General features: G+C 36.7%; 2 protein-coding genes across 2 annotated transcripts; one reads left to right on the top strand and one right to left on the bottom strand.

Annotated features, from left to right (window-relative positions):
• Positions 1-1,387: 1,387 nt before the first annotated feature.
• LOC311087536 (uncharacterized protein) lies at positions 1,388-7,891 on the top strand (the record flags this gene model as incomplete). The annotated part of the gene is made up of 6 exons (XM_084120862.1): positions 1,388-1,502; positions 3,783-4,057; positions 4,826-5,260; positions 5,346-5,417; positions 6,803-7,624; positions 7,733-7,891. The coding sequence occupies 6 exons, from the start codon at positions 1,388-1,390 to the stop codon at positions 7,889-7,891; spliced, it is 1,878 nt and encodes a 625-aa protein (XP_083976988.1).
• A 707-nt stretch (positions 7,892-8,598) lies between these two features.
• On the bottom strand, positions 8,599-10,545 carry LOC311087615 (uncharacterized protein). Its single transcript, XM_084120949.1, has 2 exons — positions 9,512-10,545; positions 8,599-9,182 (listed from the first exon to the last, which is right to left on the bottom strand). Exons 1-2 carry the CDS (start codon positions 10,328-10,330, stop codon positions 8,856-8,858), a joined length of 1,146 nt encoding a protein of 381 aa, XP_083977075.1. The 5' UTR covers positions 10,331-10,545; the 3' UTR covers positions 8,599-8,855.
• Positions 10,546-10,817: the final 272 nt, after the last annotated feature.

Below are 10,817 nucleotides of genomic sequence, written 5' to 3' on the forward strand. Positions count from 1 at the left end.
ATAACTATATTTCTGGCCATAAACTGACAAAATGCGCGTCTGGTGTGCGATACCTCGAGTTGTCATAGACGCGATGCAGCGCTACGCTTCTCGCACGGTGTGCAATCATGTGAAACAAAAGGACCCTATTCATCACTATCATCATCACCGCGATCCTCAACTACAAGTTCATTGGCGAATTCCTCCTCCTCGTCGCTTTCATCCACTTCTCCCTCCGGCCTCTGCTAACTCTGCCTTGCTTGCACTAACAGCTCCCGCCCAGATGCGCAGGGCTCTCTTGCGACAACAACTCTGTCACCCAACGACTCTATCCGGTCCCAAAACCACATTTTTGTCACTAAAACATGCGCAAGAAGTGGAATGGGAAATGGCGCATTCCAATGGCGCATTGTCTATTTGAAAATGGACGGCGGGACAAAATTGGCGGTAAAAAAAATAAAATAAAAAAATTCTCATCCATCCATTCACCCATATTCTTTTTTTTTCCCCGGGGTTCTAAACAGATCATTGCGCAAACAATATATATATATATATATATATATATATATATATATATATATATATATATATATATTACTCGACCTGTCGGCTAGCTCGTTAACTTGCAAATCGGCCTTAAATCGGGCTTAAAATCCTGTAGTGTAAACTAGCCATTAGTTGTAATTGAAAAGGTTTAATGACAAAATATGGTTATGGTTACACTTAAAATAGTTACAAAATAGATGTATGAGATGGTGATAACTTATACCATTAATCTTACCCAGCATATATGAAAAATGTTACCAGAGAGAGACAGTTGGATACCAAACATTTATAAAACTCTATGATAATTGTTAATGTAACCCAGTTGAATATAATTCTTCAGGTTATGGGTTATCTCATTTTTATTTGTTTTGTTTGGTATTAATTCAGTACGGAGCCCCTAAAAGGTCATGGTGGTGTAAAAAATTGGGGGTGGTGTAAAAAAAATTTGGGGTGGGTAGAAAAAAAATCGGAGTGGTGGGGAAAAAATTTAGGGGTGGGGAAAAAAAAAATCGGGGTGGTGAAAAAAATTTGGGGTGGTGTAAAAAAAAATTGGGGTGGGTAGAAAAAAAATCGGAGTGGTGGGAAAAAAATTCTGGGTGGGAGGAAAAAAACGGAGTAGGATTTTTTTTTTTTTTTTTGCGTTCCCTCTCGCGAGAGGTCTCTGCGCGGTGCTTCTCGTTTGTGTTGGTACGGTATAACAGCATCACTTGGATGAACGTGACTGAATGGGGAAAGGTCAGCCTTTCGCGGTAAGTTATCATATATTAAAGTCTTTTTTAACTATTTAAATAGAACAATAAACCAAACTTTCACGTGATTACACTTACCACAATTTAATAACAATAATTGTTGTAGCTCTGTGATGGAGGACGATCTACAGAACTTTTTAAGGTCACGAGATATTCCAGAGGAGGACATCAACCTCATGAAAAGGGATAAGGTGGGTATTGTTTCATTAAAGGCCAATGGACCTTTAGGTAATATATGTAAATTAAAGCTACTTTTAATTATGCAACCAAAGGTGTTGACGTGTATCCCCGTGTATTTCTAACGTTAAACTATTAATATCATATACTTAAAACCCACATATTGGCCTAGACTATGTTTTAATTATTGCTAGCCAAGGCAACCATAGGCTGTCAGTATATCACCACATGCAATTTTCCACATGCCAAGGTCTCATGTTGAATCAGAAATAATGTACATACCTTCAATAATTAACTGGTTCACTAGTAATAAAAGTTAACTTATAGGGTCCTTATAGGGAGTGTATACGTTTGCAAAAATAGAGATAGTTTACATTGCATTGTTTTAGAACTGTAAAATAGCCTGTAAAAGGTATAACAGAAGATACTTACATTACAATAACGTAAATTAACTGAACCTGTTTCAGAAATGTGCACCCCCTGGTTGTTTTTATAATCTTTGACTTCCTGAATGGTCATTGACCATTGACTGTAGTTTTTGAGTTGTTTGCAAGTTCCTGCTTTGTCCTTAGACATAAAAGTGCCCACCGTTGTTAAGCAAAATCCTTCAGTTTACATATTCTTAGTTCTTCCAGCATTTTCTGCACATTTTAATTGTGTCCTACATTGCCTAATGCTGAGAACCATTTTTTTTCACTTACAGTAGAACAGTAAGGGACTCATACACAATTATTACAAACAATACACATATCCATTGATAATGAAGAAGTCAACACACTATATTAAGAACCCAGAGAATGTATTCTTTTGATCAAGTTATAATCAGGTCACCTTAGAATTATAAGGTTCTATCTGACACTTTTGTAAAATTTAGTTATTCACATATTCTTATTCTGTGACAACTTATTTACATTATTTGATGTTTCTTTTGTAAGCCATGTACATTTTGGGGCCTTTGTTTAGAAAACAAAAATGGTTCTATATACAGAAGTCTATGGAATGCATAAACTTTGAAGCTTAATATCTCAAAAGTGCTCAGAATGCAGATAGAACCTTATAATTCTAAGGTGACGTGTAAACTGTAATGATTAATGTGTAGAAATAGAACATAAAATATTTTCTCTCACATAAATTACACAGACCATAAACTGATGAAAAATTTACTATAGTTTAATATAGTATGTTGCCTTCTTGAGCATCACTGAATGTTTGCACCGTTTCTAATAATTGTGAGTCCTTTAAATTACATTTTTGAAAAGCTGGATCTCAAGGATTGATAGCAGAAACATTTACCAAAACTTACAAAATGAGGAACATTTAAGTAATTTGTCAAAAGAGATATATCAATCTCTAATTTCTGTGATGTGCAACTATCACAGAAGTGAACATACAAAGAGTTATTAATCATCATCAAGCAACATAGCAAACTAATCAAGAGGATATAAACTTTTTGAACCCTTTTATTGGTATAATTCAGTTTTTTTGTATTGTTCCTATTAATTATCAGGTATTGTATGTGAAATAGATGCAAATATGTGTTATGTGAAAGAGCTTCATCTGGGCAACAATTACTAAATGTAATTGAATTTACCAGTAAACACTAGCTAGGTTGTTAGATTATTTACACCCTGAAAGTTTATACTGAGCTCCATTTTAAAATCAGCATGGCACGTAAATCAAGAGATGTGACTTTTTCTACATAAATGTTGTTAGATGTTTTAAAATACATGTTAATTAATATAGATGGTTAATTAATGTATTATGAATTCATGGATGCATTTATGTTCTTTTAAAAACTAATCTATAAAATTAAATTTTTACTGTATTTTCAGATTGACAAGTCTGTGCTCTCAGTTATGAATGATGAACAACTGGCAAGGTATATCGGTTCATTTGGTGACCGACTGGCTGTCGTCTCTTTCTGTCAACAAACAGCTGCCTGCTCTAACAAAGAATCTTTGTTAGAAAATTTGAGAAGTAAAATAGAAGCAAGAAAGCTGGGCTCAAAGTCTGGTAAAGCTCTCCATGGAAAAGCAAGTGTCTTTCCTAGGGAAAGTAATATAATGGCAAGACACAAAAATGTTTCCGCAGAAAAAACAGCCAGGAGAATTGAAATTGGATGGCTTCACTTTGGCCATAATGGATACCAACAAGTGAGGACCAAGAATGGTGGTGGCACTCGGCATTTGACAGTTCAAAAAAAGACAACAGTTTTACAAATAATGGAAATGGGAAAGAACCTTTTTTTCCCAAATGGAGAGTCACCAAAAGGTCCAGAAACAGACTTCACTTTTTGTGTTTGAGATTTTAAAAAAAACATCATTCCCACAGACAGCAATGTTGGAGATCTCTATGAGCAAACCAAACTGAAATTGATGAGATTTTACATTTGCACTAAACAAGAGGTGTACCTCACAGATGTAGAATCTTTATCTGATGGTGATAAAGAAGAATGTAATGAATACTCAGTGCAGGATGGATTAGATGGTGATTCTGAGAGAACTGCTGCGAAAGCGTCATTGCATGGACATGACAGTGGTCTTGAGGATACAAGCATGCATTTATCGGATGACAGACTTTCATCTAATAAAGACACCAAGAGGAAGGTTAGTAAAATCATGAAGACTGGCTTGGATTTATTTAAATGTATTTTGGGTTTCATTTGTAAATATACTAACAAGAGTTGTTAATGATCATTTAGGGCTGAAACAATTAGTCACCATTATCCACAACGTTGACGACATAAAACTGTCAACAAATGTTTTTGTTATGGTTTGCTGATGTTTACAAAAATCTCAATGTTGCTGGACGCTTTCCTCTCAATGACAAAATAAACATACTGAGTAATCTGAAACAACCATTGGGTAATTGATTATCTAAATCAGTGGTCCTCAAAGTGTGGTTCTCCGGCTTCCTCTAGAGCAGTGGTTCCCAAACCTGTCCTGAAGGCCCCCCAACACTGCACGTTTTCTTTGTCTCCCTAATCAAACACACCTGATTCAACTCATCAGCTCAATTAACCCATGTGATAATGAGCTGATGAGTTGAATCAGGTGTGTTTGAGTAGGGAGACAAAGAAAACGTGCAGTGTTGGGGTGCCTCCAGGACAGGTTTGGGAACCACTGCTCTAGTGGTATGCAGAAAAATCACTAAATGATATATAAATTAATGTTAAAACAACACAATTTAATTCTAATTTGAGTATTAAGTTATTATTATTTTTTTAACATTTGCATTTTTATTTAACTTTTAGGTACATCACATTTTAATTTAATCATTAATCACTAATATAAATTATTGTTTGTTGTAGCACTGAAATAATTACATTTACAATTAAATGTTAATCAGTGAATGTTATATTGAATGTTTTTCAGAGACAACTAAGAACTGAAGCCCAAAGAACAAGAGGAATGGAGTATGTTCCTCAGAGTGGTTTTACCTTGGAGACACCCAGCACTTCATACCACCCAGACTCTCTTTTACCACCCAGAGATATCCAAAGAAGACACACCTTCCAAAGTCTCGCAAGAAGCTTAAGTGAAGAGGAGACTGATGAACTGTGTAGACAAAATGCACATCAATTGAAAAGTCCACAGCATTCACTTGAGCTCTCTGATTTTCAGAGAAGCTATGAATTTATTGACTTGACCAATCACACTCCACCGCTACACAGCAGCATAGTTGAGACCCTTCAAGAGGACAATGATAAGGAAGACACAGTTAAATGGAATGAAGGGGATGAACTTGAACAAACAGATGAGGACCAAGCAGTTGTAATAAGATGGAATCTAAATGAGAACATCATACAGGTAACATGGTCCTTTTAAAAAAAAAAAAAAAATTTGTGACAATGTGTTTTACTTATAATTTTCTGCATATTTATTAATCCTCCAGAATGTAGAGTTGAATGACGCTGAAAATGAAGTGCCATCACCGCCCTCAAGTAATAGCAATCCTGCACTGCTGGTAAGTAAGCCAAAAAGTTTTGCATGTGATTAGACCATAGATGATCAGTTCCAATATACCTGCAGTCGATTTAAAATACTTTTGTGTAAGATTTGGCTTTGCTTGTATACAATGAAAATTAAGGAAGGGACAAAGTCTATATAGATCACATACATAGGGACAAACCTTTGAAATTTGATAACTAACAAAGTTCTTCGTTGAGGCCCTAAATTAATCTAATTAATCTGAGAATCAAGCTTCTTCTAATACATGTAAGTAGGCATTTATAATATTTGTGAACAAAAGCAAAAACACATCACAGAAGACTAAAGTTCCATGTAAGTTATACATACTGACCAAAATTATACATGCAACAATATTGTTTTTGCCTCCATTTTTCATGAACTGAACTCAAAGATCTAAGACTTTTTCTATGTATACAAAAGGCCTACTTCTCTCAAATATTGTTCACAAATCTGTCTAAATCTGTGTTAGTGAACACTTCTCCTTTGCTGAGAAAATCCATCCACCTCACAAGTGTGGCATATCCAGCAACTTCGCACAGCTGTTGAAGAAGAGTGGACCAACATTCCACAGACCACAATCAATAACCTGATCAACTCTATGCAAAATAGATATGTTGCACTGCGTTGGGCAAATGTTGGTCACACTAGGTACTGACTGGTTTTTGGACCCCCACCAATACAGCAAAACTACACATTTTTGAGTGGCCTTTTATTGGGACCAGCCTAAGGCACACCTGTGCAATAATCATGTTGTCTAATCAGCATCTTGATATGCCACACCTGTGAGGTGGATGGATTATCTTGGCAGAGGAGAAGTGCTCACTAACACAGATTTAGACAGATTTGTGAACAACATTTGAGAGAAATAGGCCTTTTGTGTACATAGAAATAGTCTTAGATCTTTGAGTTCAGCTCATGAAAAATGGGGGCAAAAACAAATGTGTGTTGCGTTTATAATTTTGGTCAGTGTAGGAACAGTTTGTGTGAACATTCTGTGGCTCATGTCATGCCAAACCAGCATGACTTTCTTTTTCTGTTGAATACATTTTTCATGCAGGTACAAAGAATGGGGACTGGACTGTGTCAGGAAAATATATCTTAAATCAATTTTAACAGAAACTACATGAAATCATTATAGTAAACGCAATTGTAAACCCTAGAACTAAACTTAAGTATTCAAAATCTAACTAAAATAAATGCAACTTACCCTAATTACACAGTGCTGTTTTACAGTGACACTAAAGAAAAGCTTGTTTAGAACAATATGAGGGTGAGAAAATTGTTTAACTGAACTGATTAGTAGAAAATCGCTAATGAATACATATTGTAAAAGAATATAGAAATAATTGTTCTAAACTGTTTTTAACTCTCCTTTTCTAGATTGGTAGTGAAATGCCCTTACTACCAGAAAATTTGCCATCCCATTCAGGAAACCATCTTTCTCCTGTAATTTCATCTGGAAACTCTGAAAATGCAATGGTTGTGAATGCTGTAATACACAGGGTAAAGGTTGTAGAAGATATTTTGGCTGTGTTCATGGATAGCAGCATAATTCAGTCTACACTGAAGATGGAATTTGTAAATGAGAAAGCTGTAGATGATGCTGGGGTGTCCAGAGAAGTTTACACTGCATTCTGGGATCAGTTCTTAGAACAGTGTGAAGGAGAAGATGAGCGGGTTCCTAGACTGAGACCGGACTTCTCTGAAGCTGAATGGGAGGCAGTAGGAAGGATCTGGGTAAAGGGATTACTTGACCTTGGTGTACTGCCAGTAAGGCTTTCCTGTGCTTTCATTTTAGCATGCATGCATGGAATTGACTCAGTCAATGATGATATCCTGATGTCATCTTTCCACAACTACCTCTCTTTGGCTGAACGAACTGCCGTTGCAAAGGCTTGTCAAGGCACGCTGGAGGAGTGTGATGAAGATGATTTGCTTGACCTCTTCACAAGAATGGGCTCTCATTCCATCCCTCCAAAAAACACCATGAAAGTTGCCATCCAAACAATGGCTCACAAAGCAATTCTTCAAGAGCCCAAATATGTAATAGATTGTTTATCCAGAGCCATGCCAGTTGCACTGCTGAAAGTACCAGACCAAGACAGTCTAGTATCTCTGTATGACACAAAGGCGGCCACTGGCAAAAAAGTGGCACAGCTACTTCAAACAACAGAGGTGATTCGCTCTCAGAAAGAACAGATGGTATTCAATCATCTGCAACGTTATCTCAGAAATGCTGACCAAAGCAAAGCCGAAAAATTTCTGCGGTTCTGCACTGGTTCTTCTGTTATATGTGTTGATCAAATTAAGGTAAGCTTCAATGCAGAATCTGGCCTCAGCAGAAGACCAGTAGCTCATACCTGCGGAGCTACTCTTGATTTACCTTATACTTACAGTTCTTACCCAGACCTCCGCACAGAGTTTGACAATGTTCTGTCTAGTGATTACTTAGAAATGGACATCCTGTGAATTTGTTGCTGCCCAGGAATAGTTCATAGTCATCAGTCACTTTTTTTTTTTTTTTTTTTGGAACTTGATAGTCTGTAGTTATTATGCATGTTCGATGGTATTTTTATATACAATGGGGAAAAGAACAGGATGCTACAAACAACAGCAGTTTTTGGATGACTATTAATTTGATTTACATTTGACTGTCATTACGTTAATTACGTTTCAAATAGGTTTAGCATTTCCCAGCAAGTGGTCAGGTTTGTTGTCTTTGAAAGCATATAATTTGTGCTGTTACGGTTTAACTGTTTTTTTGATCGTCTTGTTGCAAGTGTTTTGTTTGCACAAAAGAAATTTTAGTATAATATTTTAAAATGTGTATTTTTCTAGCTAAAATGTCTTGAAACAATCTTCATCCCATGCAACGTACGTAACCTTTGTTAGAATGGAAATGCAACAAATCATTAGCTTTTTTGTTAATTACATAAAATGTAACCATAGTATTTGGTCAGGTTTGTGTTCTTTTAAAATGTATCCCTCAATCATTAATATTGATAAATATTTGATTCTTATGTCAATTCAACCTTAAATGCATTTTATTTACAGCTATTAAATTGTAATTGAACTTTTAGCAAACATACTGATTTCCATTCTATGCAGTACCAGTTTGGTTGTTAGTAAGGAAAGTTCTCTGAAAATTTAAACTTTTTTTATTTTATAAAGGTAAAACTGTTTACGTGTTGATACAGGTTCAAATTTGGAAATTAACATTTCCTCAGTAGCATTTCTTTACAGTTGTATACGACTTTGTAAACAATAAACAATTTTGCAAATGTTGGTTTCATTTTTAATGACTTTTATGTGCCTAGATTGTAGTCTGTTAAATTGTAATTCTATATAAAAACTTTCCACAATGTTGCAGGATTCCCATGGAGACAGTATTGTCTACATATTACATAGACATTTCAGATAAAAATGACCTTACTTACAGTAATGCCCTGATCACATCTCTTAAATGCACATATAAGTTCACAGCTTGATATGGGTCTCTTGGAATGTTCCACTGAAACTCAGAGATTATGACATTACACAGTTCATTTACATCTGGATCACATGGTATGGGGCGTCGGAAAGTGCATTCATTCTTGCACAACTGAACACTTTCAGTGTCAGCTGAGGTCAGGAAGTCTGTGGTGTGATAGAGCTCAGACAGTGCATACATCACATTGGGCCGACCACTGGGGTTACTGATGTTCTTTGATGGCCTAATGGTGTGTGCATTCCAAATCTGTGCAGTGTCATCCAGCTCATCCTGTAAAACAATAAAAAATAAATAAATAAAATTAGGCAAAACTTGGAAATAGAGTACTCAAAATGGTAAATTGTGTCCTCATTTACTCAGTGTATCACTGTTACAAACATCTAGACTGTGGAAACCAAAAGATGATGGCTACTGCTCTGAATGTCTCCTTTTTGTCTCCCACCGAAAACAGTCATGTGTTGTTGTGTTTATAAAAATGTGGTAATGATAAAATATCCAATTTTGGAGACTTTGCCTTTCTCCCCGGCCCGTCTCCCCCTTCTCCCTCTGAATATTTCACACACAGAGAGGCATCAGAACATAATTTCAGATAAACTTACTTGGATGAGTCCCATGCAGCAGAACTGGAGCAAACTTTTGTCCAAGAATCCTCCATCGAAGAACCCACTGTCTCTGAGGTCAGCGAACAGGGAAATCCAGAATTCCATGCACTCTCTGCGCAAAAACCCCCACCAGTACTCGATCCTTTGGTTAGCAGTACTTGGACCTTCCAAATAGCTGTCGAGGGTTTCCTCTGCGTGATTGATGTGAAGAAAACGTTGAAAGTCTCTAACATGACCATTTTCAGTTCCAAGATCCCCTCTTACGACTCTAGGGCATCCTCCCAAACGCTCCACCGCGTCAATATAGTAACCACCTATTAACTTTGGATCGCTACTAGTTGTGTAAGCATTCAGCCAAATAATCTTGCGCGAAAAGCCATCAATGCAGCCATTAATGCAAACGCCATATGGTTTTAACTTATCATACGAGTCCAAATGCCAAATGAAGTTTGGTCCCTTGGCAAAGTAGTTGCGCCGTCTGAGACGCCTTGCTCTCCTTGCTGAAACTCCTGCAGGATCCAATTCCTTCAGCACCAAGCGCACATCCTCTTTTCTCACACGCAGACCCCTCTCTCTGCATTTCGCGTACATCCATCGGTATCCATGAAGTTGCCCAGAGTACTGCAGCTGATGACTGATGAAATCAACAAGGTCCACTAAGGTCGAGTAACCTTTCCGTCGAGACAGTCCTTTTTCGCGTAATATCCTTTTCAGGTGTGTTTCACTGACGTCAAAACCGTGCTTTGAACTAAGCACATACCGTATTTCTTTGTACTTCAGTCCAAGTTCAAAATAAAACTCTATGAACTGCTCCATTATGAATGTATGGCGCGGAGCTGTCTGAACCACTGGAAGCAGTACAGCAAGCAAGAAACAGGAAATGGTTTTGCAAGAGAACGCAAAAGTTTTGCGAGGGAACGCAAAAAAAAAAAAATGAAAAATATATTTTCTCCCACCCTGATTTTTTTCCACCACCTCGATTTTTTTTTCTACCCACCCCGAATTTTTTTTTCACCACCTTGATTTTTTTTCTACCCACCCCGAATTTCTTTTCCACCACCTTGATTTTTTTCTACCCACCCCTAATTTTTTTTTCCACCACCATGATTTTTTTTCCACCACCTTGATTTTTTTCTACCCACCCCTAATTTTTTTTTCCACCACCATGATTTTTTTTCCACCACCTTGATTTTTTTCTACCCACCCCTAATTTTTTTTTCCACCACCATGACCTTTTAGGGGCTCCGTAATTCAGAGCTAAAAATGTGATTGAAATATACATTTCAAATCAGTGCTGTATAAA

Source organism: Abramis brama (assembly GCF_963993115.1).
Source record: "Abramis brama genome assembly, chromosome: 7".
NCBI classification, from domain to species: domain Eukaryota; kingdom Metazoa; phylum Chordata; class Actinopteri; order Cypriniformes; family Leuciscidae; genus Abramis; species Abramis brama.

Bases quoted from the DNA above. Each gene is read 5' to 3' on its own strand.
- LOC311087615 (XM_084120949.1), bottom strand. From the start codon at position 10,330: ATGGAGCAGTTCATAGAGTTTTATTTTGAACTTGGACTGAAGTACAAA. The intron at 9,183-9,511 runs GTAAGTTTATCT...ATTGTTTTACAG, and splicing joins GCTGCATGGGACTCATCCAA to GATGAGCTGGATGACACTGC.